At 40.0% G+C, this 23,310-nt stretch overlaps 1 protein-coding gene across 1 annotated transcript in view; it reads left to right on the forward strand.

The window, feature by feature from the left end:
• The window catches only part of adam19a (ADAM metallopeptidase domain 19a), a 141,411-nt gene that overhangs the window by 94,631 nt on the left and 23,470 nt on the right, over positions 1 to 23,310 (forward strand). The window contains exons 6-14 of the mRNA XM_080052136.1: positions 1,785 to 1,968; positions 3,890 to 3,955; positions 4,425 to 4,496; positions 4,995 to 5,161; positions 10,935 to 11,019; positions 16,274 to 16,416; positions 16,947 to 17,124; positions 19,846 to 19,935; positions 21,214 to 21,409. Coding sequence (XP_079908262.1) covers positions 1,785 to 1,968; positions 3,890 to 3,955; positions 4,425 to 4,496; positions 4,995 to 5,161; positions 10,935 to 11,019; positions 16,274 to 16,416; positions 16,947 to 17,124; positions 19,846 to 19,935; positions 21,214 to 21,409 — 1,181 coding nt within the window. The remainder of the gene's footprint in view (positions 1 to 1,784; positions 1,969 to 3,889; positions 3,956 to 4,424; positions 4,497 to 4,994; positions 5,162 to 10,934; positions 11,020 to 16,273; positions 16,417 to 16,946; positions 17,125 to 19,845; positions 19,936 to 21,213; positions 21,410 to 23,310) is intronic.

Consider the following 23,310-nt stretch of genomic DNA (forward strand, 5'->3'; position numbering starts at 1 on the left):
GTCTATCCCTTCAATTCTGTCTAAGGGAGGGGAGACTTTGAAAAACCCAAATATGACCTGGATAATGATATGCTTAAATACCTTTGCGTTGCAACCTGCTATTCTAGGTATACTTTGAGCTTTTCTTTGTCTCGATTTTCGGCCCACAGTGTGATTTAATATCAGTATGTAAATTGTGAAGGCGGAGCTGGCAGACAACAATGTAATGAAATACTCTAAGGGGGCAGCTATGAGGTGTTAAACAAGGGTAATGTAATAAGTGTTATATGTTTGAATAGAACTAGTTTATACAAAGTGTGCTCCCTCTTCTTCTAAATGTAAACAAAAAATGTGTGTGTGTGAAAAAGAGCTATAAATTGTCAATTTCCTGCCTACTCACACCCACAAACAGAAATGTATTTTCAGTTCACAGAAAGCCCCATGCCGATTCCAACATGTGGGAGTTTCAGACATTTCGAACATTCCAACAAGCAAACTTGGTTTTGCATACCAACCTGAAGATTATTTAAACTGTAAAAGACAATCTGAGCCAGTGGAGAAGCCTGAGATAGCGATAGTAATAGCTCTGCTCTGCTCCTCCAGATGAGCCCACATCAGCTTAGCTTCAGGTAAACATTCTCCAAAAACATCTGACAAACAGGAACTGCTTCTTAGAGTTCAGGAAAATGATTTTTTTTTATATCAGTTACACAGCAATGTCTAGTATGATAATATTCGCCGCGTAAGCTACCTTTTAAGGGCTTAAGCATCTTAAGGCCAGGACACACCGGCCCGATAATCGCCGTCGGAGAGTCTGGAGGGCGCGGGGACACAAATCTGTTTGGTGTGTTCGCTGACGTCGGCCGTCGTAGATGTCGTCGGGCTTCTTTCGGCGTCGGGCAGTCTTTCAGTCAGAGCAATTTGATTGGTGGAGGGCCAGTGAATCAGTGAAGCCCGGAAGTGAGGCGGGTAGCACAAACAGCTAACAACAGTATCGCATCGCTAGCCATTGTTTTAATGTGTTTGTCTGTTTTGTTCAGCGAGTACTCGCATGCATCAACCCTTCTTGACTTCTCGACACCATAGTCGACACTCTCTGCTAAAAATGGTGCTCTTTATGGTCCAGAGATATAAATACGTATTTATATCTATGTTTATGGACTAGACGGCTGTCCCATCATTTCCGGCATCTGTTTTTTTTGGGCCACAATACAGATTAGCGCCGCCTGCTGTTAAATTATTATTTATTATTTATTTTTTATTTTTTTTTAAGTTTGTTTGTTTGATATTAACATCATACCCCCGGACCCTCCTAGGAGGGTCTGAATCTCGGCTGTCTAATATTTTCACACAGCTGCACAGTGGAGGCACTAGTGGAAAACACTGGGTGTGTGAATGATATTTAACAAAGATCTATAGTTTCAGCAGCGCTAACATTGGAGAGGGTCCCCCTAATCATATTTTGCTTAGGGCCCCATGAAGGCTTGGGCCGGCTCTGACGGAGACATTACGTCCCGCGCAAGCGCAGAGCGTACGGAAAGTCAGTAGTCGGCTCGGTGTGTTCTTGGCACTTTTTTGGCCGCGACGGGCAGACTGGAGCTGCCTGAAACGGCAGACTCCATTTTCGGGTAGTCTGACCGGTGTGTCCTGGCCTTTAAAGGTTGTGTTTTCTCAATCAGAAATGGTAACGTTCAGTGTTTCAGACCCCCCTTCTTCTTAACCATTGAAGTTTCAAGGAAAACTCCAGCCTTCATCAATCCCACCAGCACTAACTCTCTCCTCTCTGACTGTTTCCCTCTACACAGGGGCCTGATATCCTTGAATTCTAGTGACACCTTCTACCTGGAACCAATCAGCGGTGAGGATCCTCTTCACCATTCACTGTTGACTGCAGAGGAACTGCCAGTCAAAGGGGGAAACTGTGGCCACGCCCATCACACCACACACTCTGACCACATCTCCAACCTGCTCAGCTCATTTCATTCAAGGGTGAGTCTCCCATGCCAACCACTCTAATTTGCTATTTAACATGCCTATATTAGGTTGTTTACCTGATATAATGGTGTAGTGTTACAATATTGGAAATGAGATACTCTGTGGTTTATCTTTAATGTGAATTCAAATGAATGTTAATCAGCTGTATTTTTTTGTCGTAGTAGTCCAAGCAATATTTGTTCTCAAGGTGTACAAAAGTAGCCAATATGGTCAAACTAGTTTTGAATAAAAGATATTTCTATAAATGTTTGTTGGAAGAACAAAACATTCCACTGCTATGTTTTATTTATTTGATGTATCTTTTATATAGCCAGGAAGATCACATTGGGATACAGGATCTCTTCCTCCATGGGAGTCCTAGCCAAGATGGCAGCAATGCAGCATAGAATACAGGGAAGAGAGTAAAAAAGTTTTTACATAAAAAGCCGCAGTTTTACATTCACCTTTATCACAGTTATAACACATACAATATATCAAAGCTACACAGGGAAACAGACAAAGGGAGCAGGATGCAACACGTACAATGGAACAATAACCACTGCTCAATGTCCCTGGGATCTTCACAAGACATCGCAAACTTTCAGAGGGATCGTTTAAGCTTGGTGTTATTTCTAAAGACACTGAATTTCACTGTGGGTGGGTACATTGAAAAAGATTTTAAAAAATTGTCATAATTTACTTACCAATTGACGGACTAATGTGATGTACTGAATCATAACAATTTAATTATGTTTCCAAATGTAAACACCAATCAGCCTGTGAAATTTGGCTCTGCAGGGGCAATGCTCTTTGCCATATGGAAACACCATATTGCCTGTGTCTTGATGCCACTTTGGACACTTTGCCACAACATTACTCTGGCACCTTCTGGATGTGAGGGAATTATGGCTTTGACTTAGCTTCTCAGATTTGTTTAGGCCATAGCCATGAGTCAACATCCCATGCCCTTTATAGGGAAGAATAAATACACACAAGTCTAGTTTGCTCCTGTGCAGTAATAAATGATGAAAGGGCTCCTCGGTGGGGCCATTATGCCTTCATCTGTCTCAACTGCAGGGCCAAACACTCATTCTTTGGTTTTCCCCTTTTCATATTTATCATTTTTGATATTACCGTTCTCAATCACTTTAAACTGTTCTCATCTTTCTCCCCCCCACTCATATGCTTAAAGCCCTCATAACACGCCACCAGGGCACCATCCTTTTCCACACTATTTCTTTATCTTCCTCCCTCCAACACCATACATACCCCTTGGCTCTCCCAGGTCCCTCCACTGCCACCCATTAATCGTGAGTTGTTATTCAGAAAATGCCAGCCACTGCAACAGACTCCAGGCTAAATCCCAAGGCGTTTTTGCTTCAATTTGTCTCTCAAATAAACAATGCAATGTGCTAATGTGTTAGGGTGGCTGTGTGTGTGTGTGTGTGTGTGTGTGTGTGTGTGTGTGTGTGTGTGTGTGTGTGTGTGTGTGTGTGTTTGTGTGTCTGCCAAAAACGGTGCCACAGATTCCTTGCCAATCCACAATACTGGTGTTAATTCCAGACCGTGCCGAGGCAGCGATCTACCCGCACCTAAATCAATGAGTTTTAATTAGAGCAGAGCCTTTTCCCTATTAGCTGTAATCAAGAATTAGGGTTAGAAACTTAATGATGGAGCTTTATCAGAAGTTGTAAAGCTTTGTTAATATATTAGCATGTACTGCTGGTTGGCTACTCCACTTGAACAATAATACAAATACTATTAATAACTTAGATTTCGATAAATGAAAGGGGGCAGAGTAAAACAACAAAAACATCCAAAAATAACAAACCACTCAGAAGTAAAATGGCATGTAGTATATTGCATAGTATGGTTTGAGACTGACTGAAGTACCATGCATAATCATATACCCTTCTGTCTTTGTCTATACCTTTAGGTCAAAAGGAACGCCTGGGGCACGACCAAGTACATGGAGCTGTACATAGTTGCTGACAACATGCTGGTAAGCTGACAGTCAAATCTTCAAACTGCCCACAGCATATGTGTGTATGCATGCAGCGTGGGTATAGCAGCATTTATCCACTGACGTCAGACATAATACCTATCAAATGACACACCGGGTCCACATCTTAAACAATTATCCCAGTCCAGTTAATGTAGGGCTCTTTTCATACTAAGAGCGCTTAGCTGGCATGGTGAGGCAAAAGCATGTGGAGAGACCAGGCAGAAGGATTTTGTCCCCTTAATAATGGTGCACATTTAAGTAGAAAATGGCATAATTATGATGATGGAGCAGTATAGAAAATGGTCAAATATTAGGACTGGTTGGGGTATAGTGTTATTTTCATGAGTCATATTAGTCTCTGCACGGAACTTTAGAAAAAGGATTCACTGTCAAATTTGAAATGTTTTTCTGGCCTCATTCATGCCACAAATAATACTCCACCCCCTGTCTTCTCCTGTTCCTGCAGTTCAAAAGACAGAATAAGGACTATGAAAAGACCAAGACCAGGATCATGGAGATTGCCAATTATGTGGATAAGGTAAGGCTGATGATGGGTTCTCCTGAAGCGCACTGGAGTTTTTCCAGAGGACAAACAGCTCAATTCTGAAAACTAATACGTATAGTTAGTTATACATCCGATCCGTCACATATCTTGTAGTCTTATATTATTTTAAATGTTTTAATGTTTATTGGATTCCACCCTCTCCATCCTTCCTTCTATGTTCTCCTACATTTTCAGTTTGAGCCATCCATTATTAATCTACTTTGTAATGTGTTTTTGATGTTCCAAAAAATATTAACAGAGACAAAAAAAAAAAAGTGTACACAGATATCTGCTGTTATTTGAAGACTCATCTGGATTTCATCAATAGTGTCCTTCAACAGCCCCTATGGAGAAATTGGGAAGAAATTGCCTTGTGTGACCAGACTGTATTATGGGAGATTATGACATAAGTGTTGACAATTCTGTGTTTGTTTGTGTGTGTCTGTGTGTTCAAGGCCAGGTTACATATTTGTTGTTTTTTTGTTTGTCCAGTTCTACAGGGCTCTGAACATCCGTGTGCCTCTGATTGGTCTAGAGGTGTGGACCGAGCGCGATCAGTGTATCGTCACCGAGGAACCCAACGCCACACTCTGGTCCTTCCTCCAGTGGAGACAGAAGCTCAAGTCACGCAAGAAACATGACAATGCCCAGCTGCTGACGTGAGCAATGGATACACACACACACACACACACACACACACATCCATCAATTAAATTTGAATTAATCTTGCACATTCTCCCCTCAAAAAGTTCCGCCATTTTTCAAAGTATGCTTTGTGTTTGGTGTTTGTTTGAACTAGTCAGGCACTTTCCAATTTCACAAAAGAGGGCCAACTATGCAGTTTGATCTTGGCCCTGGTTTATTACATTGTTTGCTTTTATCACCTAATGCAAATGATACAGTTTGAAGAATGAGGTGAGGCTGCACGGCTGCAATTATTAGCATTCAACTGCTGCATTGTGTAGAAACAATAGAGAAAATGAAGGCTGACAATCCTACCAATAATGAACTACGCAGCTGGCTACACAAGCTTGCTTAATCCCCAAGAAAGGGCACAATCCTTCCCACAGTTGGGTCATGTTCTCATTATACGTGTCATACAACAGTGTGTTTTTAACCATCTGGGGAAATTATGTATAGCACAAGGTATGATTTTCCCAAAATATGTCATATATCATGTCAGTGTAATGTTATTCCAATCCTCAGTGACTTCTGGACTCATTTTTGCAGGGTTGTTTTAAGTCAGATCATATGTCGGCTGTAATGTCACTGCCAAGCTAGGTCAAGTAAACCATAGATAATTTATATTTGTATGCATAGTTTTATGACTCTGAGGCTTCTAGGCGGGATTGGGATATATAATGGCAGACAGTTGATAGCTAAAACTGTATCATTTCATTTTATTTTAAAGTGAATCACATCAGACATGGCCAAAACTAGAAGTGAGTATTTTGTACTGACAAAAAAATACTGAACTTACAACAGAACGTATTGTGCCAGGTCTTGTCTACAGTGCTATACCATAGGGGAGAGAGGGAGTAAGAGATCATGAGACAGAAACGGAGAGAAATGGGAGACAGAGATTATATTTTTCATTCCAGATGCAGCAGTGGAGTGCCGTCTCTCTCTCTGCTCCATAAAACACACCCAGGCATGATAGCTAGCCCTGTTCCTTTTCCCTTTCAAGATAATTGTGGCTACAGCCTGCATGAACAGAATACACCTATAAAATGAAATCTGAGTGAACTGTCATACCGAAACTAGAGTCAACTACAGTATAAGACACTGTGTGTGTGTGTGTGTGTGCGTGCATACGTGTGTGTGTGCGTGCGTGCGTGCTGTGGCGTCATCAGGGAAACCAAATCCCTTAAATCTGAAGGGACTTGCTCTAAACTATTTCTTCTGCCATGATGTGAAAGGTCATATAAAGTCATATGAAAAAGTTTGGGAACCCCTCTCAGCCGGCATTATAATTGACTCTGCTTTCACAAAAAAAAGATAAAAGTAGTATGTCTTTCATTTATCAGGAACAGCTAAGTACTGGGATGTTTTCCAAACAAAGATTTTTTGAAAAGCAGTATTTAGTTGTATGAAATTAAATAAAATGTGAAAAACTGGCTGTGCAAAAATATGGGAACCCTAGTGGTTTTGCTGATGTTAATGCCTGTAACAGCATGCAAAACTGATGACTTTAAACACAAAATTGGTTGCATTATGTTGTTAAGCCTTGAACCTCATAGAAAGGTATGTTTAATCATGAGAAAAGGTATTTTAGGTGCTTAAATGCAAGTTACACTTCTCTTTGACTCTCTGCTGAAGTGAGACAGAATGGGATCATCAAAGCAGCTCCCAAAAGATCTGAAAAACAAAAATTATTCATTGTCATGGAATTGGGGAAGGCTACAAGAAGTTTCCCAAAGGTTTCAATTGTCAATTTCAACTGTAGGGAACGTTGGAATATCCAACCCCTGCGCAACTTCAACTTTGTGACTGATGCTTGAACATTATCCTGAATAATCTGTTGAAACTGGGTTGAATTCATCCGACTATCCACTTTAACGAGGGCCCCAGTCCCTGAAGTGGCCACAGCATGATTGAACCTCCACCAAATTTGAAAGTAGGTAGCAGGTGTTTTACTTGGAATGCAGTTTTATCCTTTCGCCACGTAAAGCACTTTTTATAAAGACCAAATAACTTATTTTTTGTCTCATCAGTCCAAAGCATTTTCTTCCAATATGAATCTGGCTTGTCTAAATGAGCTTTAGCATACTCCAAGCAACTGTATTTGTGGCGTGGGCGCAGAAAGGGCTTCCTTCTCAGCACCCGGCCATACAGATGTTTTGGTGCAAATTGCACTGAATTGTTGAACCATGTACAGATACACAATCTGCAGCCAGATGTTCTTGCAGGTCTTTGGAGGTGATCTGTGGGTTGTGTGCAACCATTCTCACAATCCGCCGCATATGCCGCTCTTGTACTTTTCTTGGTCTGCTAGACCTGGGTTTAACTGCAACTGTGCCTGTGTCCTTCCATTCCCTGACAACATTCCTTACAGTAGAAATTGACAATTGAAACCTTTGGGAAAGCTTCTTGTAGCCTTCCCCTAAACCATGACAATGAATAATCTTTGTTTTTAAGATCTTTTGGGAGCTGTTTTGATGATCCCATTCTGTCTCACTTTTGCAGAGAGTCAAAGAGAAGTGCAACTTGCATTTAGGCACCTAAAATACCTTTTATCATTATTAAACAGACCTTTATATGAGGTTCAAGGCTTAACAACATAATCCAACCAACTTTGCGTTTAAAGTCCTCAGTTTTACATGTTGTTACATCCATTAAAATCAGCAAAACCACAAGGGTTCCCATATTTTTGCACAGACAGTTTTTCACATTTTATTTAATTTCATAAAACTAAATACTGCTTTTCAAAAAATCTTTGTTTGGAAAACATCCCATTACTTAGCTGTTCCTGGTAAATTAAAGACATACCACTTTTATCTTTTTTGTGTGAAAGCAGAGTCAATTATAATGCCGGCTGAGAGGGGTTCCCAAACTTTTTCATATGACTGTATATACAATACAGTATATATGTATTATATATAGTTTTTTTCAGGGGACACCAGCCCCTAACTGCTCATGCTTTATCTGTGTCTGTATCCGTCTTATTTGGGACTTGAAAACTGAATTATTTCACTTCAAAATTATTTTCTACTAGCTCCACTAGGATCTCAGGTGTTAAAACAACATGAGCCCTGTCCCCAACAGAGGAATTGGGCCCTCCTAAACCATTTGCAAATGCAGTATGTTGTTGAATACGCGGGCAGCAGCAACTCCATGCCCAATCCTGACACAGAATGGGCTCTCTCCGTTAAGTATATGATATACTTAACGGTATTCTTTCACAAAAAAAGACTGCAAATACAATATAGCATCCGTACAGCAGATCGGTCTATAGAACACTGATGGTAAAATGGACATCTGTGTTTCTTAATTGATCATGCCACATTAAGCACAACGTCCTTCTGAGACTGTACGGGCGTCTTTTCTCTCCTTTGGAAACAACATTCTCCGCTTACACCAGATGATCGTAGAAACAATTTTCATTTTCTCTGTTACATGTTACCAAGTACATATTTTGAGTGAATTGTTGGTAGTAGTTTCATGCAGCACATTTTTTACTATGGTAGAATAGTTGTATGTACTTATTTACTAAACAGTCGAATACATCGGGATAACATTCCCTCACTACCGCATTCATAGCGTGATGATGGCTGAAGCTACAGCAGGAGATTCAGAGGAAACAAAACCTCCTGGGCTTCATGCCTTTTTTTTTAACCTGTCCAAGTATGGCTTTCAAACAGTGCTAGCAGCTAATGTTAATAGACACTGAGTGCAGCGAGCTCCGGTTTTGTACACTGGTCTGAGGTCAGTACAATTTCATAACCATGCCGACACTGAACCAAACTAGCGTCACTGCTCTTTTCGGTCCGTTGTGTTAGTACTACAATATATACACACAGTGTATCATGCTTCATAACTGCTACTCCCGCTTCCTGTCGTTATGTAAATATCATAGCGAAGTATGTTCGGCTGTATAAACCATTTGACTGGTTGTGGTGATGATGCAATGAAGCAAACGGCAAAAGCAGACAGACTACTTTCATTTGATGTGGACAAGACTGATATGGCAGGAAGATAAGTGAACACAGCTGTATTTAAAGTGACTATGAGGAACTTTTAAATGTTTTTCAAACAGTCCTATTTTTTTTTTCTGATGATCATAAATTACCTGTAACATTAAAGGAGACTTTCAGTGAAAACAATGCTATCTTAATGTAGTTATTATTAATGCCTTTGCACAGATCTGACTCCGATTCCCCACAAAGCTAGATAAGTTGTTTTACTGCAGACTGGAAAAGTCTTTGTTCATGAAAGGTACTAAATCAACGTTTGCTCTGCTTCACCATTGTCATATTACCATTATTAATCTGACATAGTCACATATATATTACCTCATCGCGATGCACCCTGTTGGCTCTCTTTAACTCGCTTTCTAAACAAATGCATGCACTGCCGGAATTTTGGATATCAGGCGCTGATGTCTACACGCTTTTTTCCAAAGGGGTCTCTCGAATTAACAAAAACAGAAATTCCTCATAGCGACTTTAAAAAGAAAAATACATATTTTTGTTAATCACACACACACGCACGCACACACACACTGGAAATGAACCGGCCACCCTCTTAATTCCCATGTCCCCACTGACTAAGCTACTGCCGTCAAATCATGATTAAACTTCACATCATTATCACGTAATTAGCCTAAATGACTCATGGGATATTAGACACTTTAAGTAAGAATGGCCACTCCTGTAATCTTATTGTATTGATTTGATTGGAGAGACCTCATGTGGTGTATGATACCCCGATGCAGGACTCAGAATATCCCTGCTGGAAATATTATTATTATTCTTAAAACCTTATAACATGTTGACCCATTTTACTTTTTTACTAGACACGGCCCACACATGTTTGATTTGCCTCATTTACTTGCCAAATCAAGCACCACATGTCAGTGTGCATATTGCTAGCTACGGTGGCCCGCCTTTGTTGACATACCAGTTTACAGAGCCTAGGCTGTTTATTAACACCAGATTTTACAGCACACACACAGTAAAGACAGGTAGTGGAGGAGGTCAAATTAATATCATATCCACATTAAAAACAAAGAAGTGGAAAAAAAACTTTCCCTTTTTAGTCTTTATTCATATAGAATTTACATTTTAGTACTTATTTGGCCTGTAAGTTAGCGTCTTGGACTGCAGTGCCAAGCCTTGACTAACACTCTATTCCGTATGGATTTGTCATTCTACCCCTGATTCTCCCCTCTGGAGGAACTAATGATGGAAATTAGCTGTCTTGGGTTTTTGTTTGAAGTGTGAACCTGTAAACTCTCTGCTGCTGATGTTAACAATGCTCCTCAGCTATTAAGAAAGCTGATTTAAAGTCCACACACGCCTCCTAACCCCCGATGGGCCTCTGTTGCTCTAATGACAGAAGATTTGACCCAGCTTTGGGTCAAATCATTTCATATTTTCGAATTTAAATGTTATTCCATTTAGGCCACACTGGTACATTTATCCCTTAGCAGTCAATTGTTGAACTTTGTAGCTACATAATTAGTTGTGCTAAGGGCCTATTTAGTCTTGATTCACCAGACAGGGCTTGATTTTAAGACGTTAAGTGACAACTGCTTGGAGACCCCATGGTGGATTGAGGTTCCTCACACGCCCTCTCCCACGTCTGTGCGCCGCTTCTTGTTGCATCTGCAATCAATGTGATTTCACTGTGTAAACCTGTAAGTGAGGAGATTAAAGTTTACTGATTTGTTTGGTGTGTGTGTGTGTTTGTGTGTGTCTCTGACTCTGATAGCGGTGTGATTTTCAAGGGGACAACTATCGGGATGGCGCCACTGGAAGGGATGTGCAGCCTGGAGAACTCTGGAGGCATCAACGTGGTGTGTATAAGCATTTCTCTGCTTTTTTTCTTCCACTCCCCATCATTTCCTGTCCTTTTTCTGATCACAAAAATCAATCCCTTTCCCCTCAATCTTTCCTCGTAGTTCTTTTGTAATGATCATGTGCACACAACCTCCAATAAAAGATTTTTAGCCATTGCTGGTTTACTTTGTATTAGTTTTAGTTTTTAGTTTTTATTTTGGGTCAAAGTTCAAATGCAGATTGATCAGGATTATTGTATTGTTAAGATTGAAGTTGATTGTGCAGTGTTGAAAGTTTGAGGCTGCAAGAAAAAAAAGAAAAGAAAATGCACTTTGTAGTTTGGCTTATTTGAAGCTAATGTACTTTCTATTCTTGCAGTTCTGAGTTTGTACCTTTTGTAGCAGAGCGGATATTGGACTTACATTCACCAGGTGGACACAAACATAGCTGCGAACCAATGACAATGTTGCTCTGCCTCTGTTGGATGTCCAGATGAGCAAGTTGATTCCTAACACATTAGCCAAAACAACTTCATAATAATGGTTAGGTGTTGCGTTTACAGCTTGCTCTCTTGTAGCCAAAAGAAATAGATGGATGAATGTAGCTTTACATTTTATTTGATGCTTTATACTTTCATTTGTTCAACTCTCATTTATGTTTATGATATCCATCCAGGTTTTATTAGTGCAGGTTTTAAGATTTCTCTCCCTCAAGGTTTATGGCTCCAACCCAATACAATAGAGGTGAATGGGATTTTATTACTGCCAAAATGTCACACACTGGTGACTTAAAGGTGAAGTAAGCCGTTTATTTATATTAATATAAGTGTTAAATCGCTTTTTATTCATACAGTAATCACTTACACAATGTGCGCGTTTCATTAAGCCAATCTCTTAGTCGGCTGCTCTGCATGTAATAAGTGATTAAACTTTATGTAGTATCCCGAAAATTTTATCCAATCACAAAAGAGAACGCTACAAACCGACACCCGTCCGCACCCGTCTCACTCATGGTCTCACTGCCGGTGCACGCCAGAGCGACACATGGGTGAATGTTTATGCGCCTACAATAGCGGAGCAGGTAAAAATCCTTCCCAATGTCTGTTTTGATGGTTTTTATCATGTTTTATCACACTTATGGATCTGAGATGATGCTACATAACTTGCTGCTCGAAGACCGCAGTGCATTAATGTGGTGACGTAGGGACGAGCGAGGGGACCGCTAACTGCAGTAACTGACAGGAAGTTAGCTAAAAGAACCATTCCGCTTACAGCTCCTTTAATACAATCAACAGGAAATATTTGAAAAATGTTTAAACACTAAACATATTCAAATCTCACACTCTTCATCAGCATGAAGGATAATGACAATGTATCTCTCATTGAAGGAATAATTTTTCTTTATTGCACAAAAGAAAAATACATTAATACATCAGTAAAAAAAACACATAGAGTAGGAAGACAAAACAAACAAATTAAAAACCAAATAAAACAAATAACTGTTCAATATTCAACAAAAATATTCAACATATAAGATGAACATAAAAATGGATTTAGGCAGATTTTTTAAAAAGTTAATGTTCCTCAATAAAAACCTACATGAACATAAATCTCAATTTAAAAACATGAAATATTACAACACTGGAGGGAGCTGCATCAGTAAACAGTGTGGCGATCAGCAGAATAATAACACTGATAGTTTTGGGCTATAATATCTAAGCTGTGTACACCTTAGTGGATATGACTGGACGTTACTTTTGCCTAAACGGACACTATAAATCATTTCATCCAGAGACACTTGTATGCCTGTTTGTAGCAAATGGTTACACTGATAGAAAAGGCTCTGCTTAACACAAGACATGCAGTGCTTGTCACCCTTTTCACGACATCTTGGCTAGATAAACACGAGGCAAAATACTAACAGTATCAATACACAAGGGAAATATTTCAAACTAATTGCAACATTGTGAAGCAACAGCTCAATAATGTTGATTACCCGCTAATGAAAATACCGTTTGGCACCAAGCACACTACGTGAAGCAACAATATGATGCCATTCCTTTTGAATGCTAGCAGAGTGATTTTCACCTGAAATGTTATTCAAGGATATTAATTACTTTAAGATGAACAAGATACTAAAATAAGTCTTGATACAAGGGTTTGTGAAGAGATGTTTTACAACTGAAAATTGTGGCATCCTTTCCGCTTGCTATGAAGATAACCGAATTAGCAGTCGTAGATTTGATTATATTCAATTATATTTTATACATGAACAATGTATAAATGTTCATGAATTCAAATGTTATTAAATCTCCAGTGACTAGCTAAGTAGCATGCAAGAGCAAATAGAAAAGTCCAATAAACAAGTTTGAAAGAACACCAGGGGACACCAAGCTAATCAGCCTATACTGGAGAATGTCAGCCTTGTCAGTCACATCACAAGAAATCCGCTTAAGACCGATGCAAATTACATTTCAGATATTTGCCAATGCATACAATATTCCCTGTAGGCACACAATAATTTATGCTCCTTGCAAACAAAATAAACAGCACAGCAACGGTTGCCAGCAAAGGTTGCCAACAACAGTGCGGTCATAGCTTGCTTCCTTGCTGGCATCGCCAACCAAAGGCCACCTGCACTGAGCCAAAGCAGGCTGTCAATCAAACGAAAGCAAAGCAGCAGATACTTACCGTACTTTTATTATTCTAGTAATAACTTACTTACTTACTTGCTGCCCTTCATGCCTACTGGGATGTAGGGCAGCAACAAAGGATCTCCACTCCTGTCTGTTTTGGGCGAGCTTTTGGGTAGAACCCCAGGTCTGCTTCATGGCTTTCAGTCCTCTCACCACTGTTCGATGCCAGGTTTCTTTGGGTTTTCCCAGTGTAGAGCAGTTCTTATAATGTCATCCTGTTCTTTTCTCATGGTGTGTCCGATCAATCTCCACCACCTTCTGAGATTTATCTTTGGATTCAAATTTCTATGCAGGCATCTCAAGGTTAAGTTTTAGGATCAACACTGTCTGGAAATGTTTTATTCAAAAATAGAAAGGCACTAGGCTATTTGAGGCAAATCTGCAGCACTTCAAGGACAGGACCCTCTTCTGTGTGGGATTTTGACATTCAAAACAGGCCTGGTCGCCTGCAGCTCTGAAATTCCTATTATATTATAACATTAGTCGGCTTGTGTACCTTTTTGACTTCATATTACACTCAGCAGTGCAATGAACCTCTATGGCGGCGTGCGGCCACGGAGATCGATAGTTTTTTTCCGAGCTTGATTAGCTTTATAATAGGCTGTTAGCTCTCCTGTGAGGTGAGCTGGCCTGTGGAATCCAAATGTACTTGTGTGGTTGACCGAGGTTTTGGGAGTCACCGCACACTCAACGAACCACAGAACACCCTTCAAAACCCCTTACCTCTGGGATTTGGCCCTTGGAGCGCTAAATAGTATTTGAAGGATTGCACCGCTATACATCAGCATTTCCACACAGTTAACACGTCCCTTTTTTATAAAGTATGCATAATTCAGAAGCCGAGCTAAGAGTGAATGACAGTTTTCAGGGGGATCTAAGAGAAGCTAAATACGTCTGAATACTGTCTGTGTGTATTAATTCAGCTCTACTGTTGTGAGTTTGACCTTTTTACCTTGGGAACAAGTTGGGACTCAGTAGATGGTTCTTACTTCTACAGGAGTTATGAAGTCTGTTGTACTGAATGCTTGTTAGCAAACTAGCCATCTTGCAAGTATAAATGGCTATACATGGGAGGAAATCTAGATCAAGTCATTTTACACACAATTGCTAAAAGTCAGCATGTTATGTTAGCGATAGCTCCAAACTCCACTTTGACTAAGTACAGCCCCACAGTTCCTCTCATGTCTGTAGCAGACCTCTTAACATTTTCACAAATAAGCATTCACACCAGTGTTTTCTGGTTGTTTTTGTAGAGACATCTGTCCAAAGGGAAACTCTTTCTCTTCTTCATCCACTTTTCATCCTGCATACAACAGAACTGTGTCTGTAAATACAGTGTAACAACCACAGCTGCATGGTATCCTTGGCTATATTGATGGTTCAAATGAGTGATAACAGAAAGCCAGAGTCGACTAAAGAGAGTTTTCCTAAATTAAATGTAACACAGCCCCTGACCCTCATAAATTTACCCAGCTAAGTTTAGATGTTCTCTTGGTCTTGTTATCCATGCTGATGAAGTGTGTGGTATTTGTAAGAACTGAGCCTTAGAATCCTTTTTTAGTTAAAGGCCCATATTTTTATTTGCTCATTTATTTTGAGATGCGATACCCTGTCATTGTCTGACTAAAACCACCACTATGTGTTGTTATTTAGGTGACTGTAGAGTAACGGTAGTCATGTTTCTTTTCACGCTACCATCTTGTCAATTGTAATTCCCATAAGAACTCTGTGTAAACCAGCTTCTTCTATGAAGACAATTTTCTCCACTAAAAAGACATCACAAATTCAATTACATTAATAAATCCAGCGGTTTAAACATCAACCTCTCTGTTAACCCTTATTATTCTAATTCCAGACGGCATGGTTATCAAGAAAATTCAAAAACACAATATTTAAAAAGAAAAAAACAACCAACACAAAAGTCTCCCGAGGGCTCCATGTTCACTAAGTGGAAATTATAGCAATTTCATAAATACTGCATGCACCATTAAAGCACAATATAAGCTGAACTAATAGGGGTGTTAAGGTGATGCCTGCATGATTACCTCATTGAGGCCGGATTCATGGCCTTTATTATTTCAATTAATATTGTGATTAGACTATGTACCTTATATTCCTTAAATAGATGTATGCTGGCTCCAGTTACCACAGCCTAATTACTGATGATTAAATAACACATACACTGCGCACAGAGATTGGGACAAACACTCAACACAGCTCATATATGGCTTGTCACATTTGAAAATGAGGGGTGTTAATATGACTTTTTGATTTTGTGAGTATATTAATGTGAATGAAGTTAAAGAGTAAAAGTACCTTTTAAAATGCGTCAGAGTTTCCATTATATCCTGCCTACTTTTGCCAAAATTGCAGTGACGTATGACATTGGCATTACATTTCATTTAAGTTGAATTAAAAAGCTACGAAAAAAAGTTACTTGGAGATTCCTGGGGGTTCCCTGTTTTGAAAACAGATATCCTTACTGGGTGTTTTGCATTTCCACAGTCATGCCTTTCAGAATCAGCTTGTACCTGACACTACTGTCAATAGATCTTAAATCATACCTCTCTCTTAAGGACCATTCGGAGCTGTCCATCGGCGCCGCGGCAACCATGGCCCACGAAATCGGGCACAACTTTGGAATGAGCCACGACCACGAGGGCTGCTGTGTGGAGGCCACGGCCGAGCAGGGGGGCTGTGTGATGGCTGCAGCCACCGGGTGAGTTTAAAAAAATCCAGTGTGAATACACAGCCTAGGCTCTGTAAACTGGTATGTTGCTAGCTAAGGTGGGCCCCCTATTGTTTACATACCGTGTGTTTATACACCAGTTGCCGATCCTAGGCTGTGTATTAACACCAGATTTTTTTATTTAGAACATAAGCAGTACCGACCCGGTAGTGGTTCATGAGCAGACATTCACTGATATGATCAAAGTGAATTTGAAAACAATTGTTCTCCAGAATCGCTGACTCCACCTTAAAGTTTGATCTTAATAGATTTTTAATCACCAATTTAAGTTGATATTGCATTTCCCATGTTGTCCCTTACAATAGCTTCAACACAAACATAAACAGACCAAATAAATATTTCCCTGTACTGAAAGCCTTTGTGTTCATCCTTCAAAGTTCCACAGAAAACTAATAAGCTAGTGTTGCATCTCAGAAAAGCAAAGCAGAGCAAGAAAAGAATAATTCATGTTTTGCACATTTTGCTCCGCAAAAATGTAATGAAAAAATTTCCCTGGGCAGGCATCCATTCCCGCGCGTCTTCAGTCGCTGCAGTAAGCGTGACCTGGACAGCTACTTCCAGAAGGGAGGGGGCATGTGTCTCTTCAACATGCCCAACATGAAGGACCTGGTCGGGGGCAAGAAGTGCGGCAACGGCTTTGTGGAGGATGGAGAAGAGTGTGACTGTGGAGAACCTGATGTGAGCATTTATTCATTGAAAACTGTCTAAATGAACCCCAACCAAATTCAAATCAAATGGTTTCCATTGATACGTTAAAGGGACCATACAATTGTGATTGCATTTTTATGTCTATTGTCTCCATTATGTCGTGTTTCAAATGTTTGAATGTGTGTTTGATTTCTGTTCCTATGCATTGCCGTGCAGTGTAACATAACATAACAAAAACAGACCAATTTTCTAAATTGTATATCGAGGGAAATCCTCAGCCATCCATCAGCTGTGTTGCAATGGAGAGCACATTAGTGATGAGACAGCAATGACGCCATGCCATATTTGTACTCTTTCAGCTCAGGTTTCACTTAGCATAGCGTAGCTCCATTGCCACCTCGTCACTAATGCGCTCTCCATTGCATTTTTGCAATACAGCTGATGGATTGCTGAGAATTTCCCTCAAATCAGGATGATGTGTTTGGGCTCTATAAACCCAGAGGTTAAGTAAACCTCCTTTAGTTCAAGCAGCAGAGCAAATTGAAAACAGGAGGCAAATTGGTGGCTGACAGCAGCAGCAGCGGCGGCTCTCATGGGGCTGTATGTTTGTTTGTTGTGACAACCCGACAGTCCAGCTCAGGTTGTTGATAAAGCCACTTATTCTTCTTAGCATTGCAAATGAGACCAAATACAGAATGCTTTCTTAATGGTCTGACTTTATGATTTCCAGCACTAGAAACAAATGTATAATACCCCATGTAAAACACATGTGTGTGGAGAACAGTAGTTCAAGATTGTAAACTGAAAGCTGTTCCCATTCTTTTCTTGCTTTTTAAGACGGGAAGTCAGAATCCTAACATTGTTTTACAGGAATCGCAAGAAAAACTTCTTATTTAAAAATTTGAATAAGACAGTTTGGTGGGTGTGTAGACTGTCACAGTAAGAAAGTTCAGTTTTAGAATTAAGCCAAATTTGGCTCACTCACTGTGTTCAAATGAAAATCAGACTACAAACTAGTCGGTGCTTGTTGTTGTTGTTGTTGTGTTCAGCCATAATCCTCTCTCTGTTCCTACCAGCCGACATAATTGGCTTTTTTTCTCTCTCTTGCTGGAGTCAACACCCACATTAGTTTTTTAGTGTAACCGGGGTTTGGAGGAAGGCGCCATGTGCAATGGGAGATACCAACATCTGTTTGAACAGTGATTTGTCTGAGACAGTCGTCAATCGTGCTGCTCAGAAGTGTGTGTGTGTGTGTGTGTGTGTGTGTGTGTGTGTGTGTGTGATGAGAAACACTGTCTTATAAATTACCCTATTATAATATAGTTTGTCTCTTTAGCATTTTGGTTATGATAAAAGTAAGACCCTCGAATGGACCATTTGACAGCATTCATTTATTAAGCAGTCATATACAACTGTATAGTTAGTTTTAAGGATATTTTCTTACTGATGACTAGAATAGTCTAATAAAACCGTCAGTTTTATTAGAAAAGGAGGAGCTTTCATTCCTTTGTTATTGACCTATGTAAATTTTAGAATGTCTAATTTGATGTTTATTACCCGTTAAGATTACTTATTCTCACTCACAATTGCCGAACAGATGGTTAATTTGCCTTCATTAATGACATACTTACATTAAAAACTGCTGACTTCATATTATTGCTCTTTGCTAATGACCTACTAAAATTCACAACTGCTGACCAGATGAATTATTGCCCTTTATTAATGACTTTATACATTGCCGACTTGCTGACACACTTGAGTTGAGATAGTTCCCAATCACCAGCTTGTGCAGTACTTTCAAAGCCACAGACAGAGCAGTTTCCATACTGTGACCCAGTTGTTAATGATGCTTTCTGTGGCGCTGAGAAGTACACTATAATCTGAGGAGAAAAATGGATTTCTTCAGGCCTCATAGGCAAATGAGACGCTGGTGTCCGTTCATGACTAGGGTCGATCAGCCAATATGCACTAATATGGTGGGCTCCCTTTGTTTACATACCCGTTTACAGAGCCTCAGCTGCATATTAACTCCAGAGTTTTTTTCTGCGCACACACAGTACAGACAGGTAGCTAATCTTGAGGAGGTATTCACTGATTTTGACATAAAGTGATTTTGTCAACAAGCATAGTCCTGGATCGCTAACTCCACCTTAATGAGGATGTGTCAAAGAGTAGTGTTGTTGTATGTTGTAAAATAGAGACAAGTGCAACTAAACCAAACTAGACATTAGAAAACAAGTTGCCATGGGGAGAGCCAGTGATGGAGTGAGAGAGCAGGATTGGGATGGGTGATTCTAAATGCAGTGTGGATGAAACGGCCAGGTGCACCAAACTAAACTATTAACATCGTCTGTCTACTGACACCCAAGGGACATTCAAAACGCAAGCAGCTGCCCAGGGGGCAAGACACAACCTTACAGGCCGGGGCAGAGCCAGAGGGCTGTCACAAAAGCCATTAGTGACAACCTTTAAAGCCATAATAGAAGGTGACACACTGCTACCGTTTGATGTGGGTATGCTAAAGCAGAGGTGAACTGAAATGGAATAGGATTGGGTAATTCTGTGTTCGAGCTCTGTTGACATAGTTGTGAGTTAACAAGTGTGTGTGTGTGTGTGTGTGTGTGTGTGGGTGTGGGTGTGGGTGTGTGTGTTTGCGTGTGGGTGTGTGTGTTTGCGTGTGTGTGACTGTGTGTGTGTGTGTGTGTGACTGTATCACTGTGTGACTGTATGTGTGTGACTTTGTGTATACAGGAGTGCACCAATGACTGCTGCAATGCCAACAATTGCACCTTGAAGGAGGAGGCTCAGTGTGCCCATGGAGTTTGTTGCGAGGGCTGCAAGGTAAGAGATACACACACACACAAACACACACACACACACACACACACACACACACACACACACACACACACACACATACACACACACATACACTAACAAACCAAGGTGCAGACAGAGTGGCGTAGGAGGGAGCTCACCTTGTTTGCACTAGTAAGTCAGTATCATTAGTTGACTGCCACTCATCATGTTAGCGGATTGACACACTGTAGCCTCAGTGTGTGTGTGTCAGTCAGCCCCCAGCAAAACCGACTTCACGTCACACCTACACTTTTAATCTCTGCTCTTATCTCACTTTTTAATGCACATTTTGACATTCGACGATAATACCCAAAACTGTGAGCCTGAAATTGAGCCTGACAGAAGAGACAATATACTGAAAATGGCAATAACACATGCACGTTCTGCAGTAGGGGAGATATTCTTTCTCTCTCTCCGTTTGTTCTCTCCTCATTGCAATATTGTTCATCTTTATGATCCTTATATTTTTCTTATCTCATGTCACACACTGTGTGTGGAATATTTTAATATTCCTATACTCATTACAAAGATGTACAGAGGCATTTCATATTAGAGCATATTTTCATATCTTGCACTGCTGCTATTTGACACATTCTTACTTTTCATGTTGTATTTATACACAGCCACTTAAAGCCTTTTTTGGTTTCTTTCAAATTACCCCTTTCTACTGTACTTATGAATCCTTTTTATAGAAATGGTCCATCAATTGAGTCCATGTTATATCAAAGGTGTAGGTCAGAGTGAAACCCTGCAGGAGCTCCGAGGACATTTTTAGCCTCTTTCAACAAAATTGTAATATAAAGCAGGCAGGTGTTTCCAGTGAAACGGTGACATTTAATGTTTATTAAATCTTTCCAAGATTCCATTATTAGACTCTTTCCATGTTTTTTGAGTGCTCTGTTCACATAAGTAGAAATGTTCTACAGTAGATGTTTGATATTTCAGTCTCTATTTAATATATTTTCTGCCTTTTGCCTATCTCCATCATTTTATACCTATGCTTAGTGTTAAGATTGTTGGCTTGTTGTAATGTCAAACGTTTGTGATCATTTATTAAACACAAATGTATTAGTGGATACTCACCATTTAAACACACCATCAACTGATAGTGAAGGTTGTTTAAACACGAATAAAGCCAATCTACTAGAAATCCACATTGCATTATACCTCTGAGACTCACCACATCAGATGTCACCTCCATGTTTGTTTACCATGTCTTGTACTCTGCCCTTCTCACCGCTTGTCCCCTGTCCGTGTCAGTTGAAGCAGGCAGGCACCATGTGTCGGGGCCCTGCAGGGGCGTGCGACCTGCCAGAGTACTGCACTGGTGGCTCTCCTTACTGCCCCTCCAACGTCTACCTACTGGACGGCTCCACCTGTCAGTACGGAGTGGCCTACTGCTACAACGGCATGTGCCTCACCCACGAGCAGCAGTGTCTGCAGCTCTGGGGATACGGTAATTAAAAAGACGAAAAAGACAGTACACACTTAAAGGTGGAGTCAGTCATTTTGGAGTATGCTTGATGTCAAAATCACTTTTTCTCAATCGAATCAGGGAATTTCTACCCAGGATGCACTACCTGTCCACACTGAATAACAGCCTAGGCTCTGTAAACTGGTCAATAACATACCCTTTGTTTATATCCCAGTTTACAGAGCTTTGCAGAGTGTGTATAAACACCAGAGTTTTTGCCAGCGCACACACAGTATGGACAGGTAGCAGATCATGAAGAGATATTCACTGATTTTGAAAAATCAACAAGCACTCTTCAGAATCGCTGACTCCGCCTCTAACACATCCACTCAATAAAAGACATGACCGTCAAATGGAGCGTTGTTCGCTTAAACCTGATCAAAACTAAAGAATAACTGCTGTCATATCCTTTAGCAGTTACACTGTAGAACTGTCTACCAGAGTTTAAACACTAAATAACAGTGAGCTAGAATAAACACTTGTGAAAAGCAGATACATTTGTTGTTTTTTCCTCAGATGTGAAAGCTGTGACAGTGTTTGTACAGGCGACCAATAGAGCTCAATACATTAAAGCAACACGTTGACATTTAATGTCCATCATATCATTTTATTTTGTTCTGTATTCTCTTTGTTGTGTTTTTACAAAGTTTAAACGCCATGTTTCCTTTTATCTTGATAGTTTTAGTGCCGCTTTTAGTAGGAAACAGAGTTTGAGTATGAGTTTTGATCACATTTAAGGTGCAAATAGTAATATTCGGAAAGGAGCTATTACATTATAAGGTAACATTTTTAATTTGAACAGAAATAAAATAAGAAAAGGGTATAGTAGGGGAGAACGGGGTAAGTAGGCACACTTTTTACTCTAGTGAGAATTGCTCATCACCTAAACATCTTTCAATAGTCATTCCTACATTAAATTGAAGCTTAAGGTGTTGGCTTGAAATGTGTACCCCTCACTTTTTCTATCTTATTGTAATAAAGAAGAAATTAATCGTCAAAGACACCCTTACACATTGTGACAACCAACCCCATCAAGGGGTCGGTTGTCACACACTATGGGGTTGTTTGTCACAATGTTATCTTAATGGGAATAATCTTAAAAAGAAGACGAGAAAGCAGAACAAAATTTGAACGTGTAATTGCATTGTCAAGTTGACAAATAGGCCTACATAACTTACTGTAGCCTTGGCAGCTGGTCTAGTTTGGGATGCACTGGGTTGTTTTGATTTTGTTGCCCTTTTTTCTTTTGCATGCTAGCTGCCTTTTCCTGCTCTATTCTTTCCTTCTCTGGGGTGTCAGTGAGGACACAGCTTGACAATTTCTTTCGTTATTGTGTTCCTTTTCTGGCTGCAGCCTTTGGATAACATGTGACAACCAACCCCCCAAAAAATGTGACGACCAACCCCAACTTGAATTTCTTGCTAGCATCAAGGCCAACAACCATCTGACAACTAATTAGCTTGCTAACCACAATCTAAACTATAGTTTACCCTTCACACTTTTTATGGGTAACAAGTGTTTTGTTATAAACCCATTGTGTAAAAGCCTAGAAGAAAAATACTGAGGAGCTAAATATTTTCAATTTGACATGAAAAACACAAACAGTCCTCTCACCTCAAATTCAGCAGTCTAACTCCAAGGAAGACTATGTAGGTGACCTCTGACCCCAATTGTGGATATTTACATACCAAAATTTCACAGACAGCGCCTTCTGGTTCCGAGATATAACGATTGTGACAACCAACCCGTGTGACAATTTACCCCGTTCTCCCCTACGTAAGGTAAAAAAAGAGGTAATTTCATGATGACATATTTAAAATATTGAAATGCATTATTTTATTCTCAAAATATAAAGAAATAGTGCAAAATAACAACATTAGTAT

The sequence above is a fragment of the Ammodytes marinus genome (assembly GCF_949987685.1).
Source record: "Ammodytes marinus genome assembly, chromosome: 23".
NCBI classification, from domain to species: Eukaryota; Metazoa; Chordata; class Actinopteri; order Uranoscopiformes; family Ammodytidae; genus Ammodytes; species Ammodytes marinus.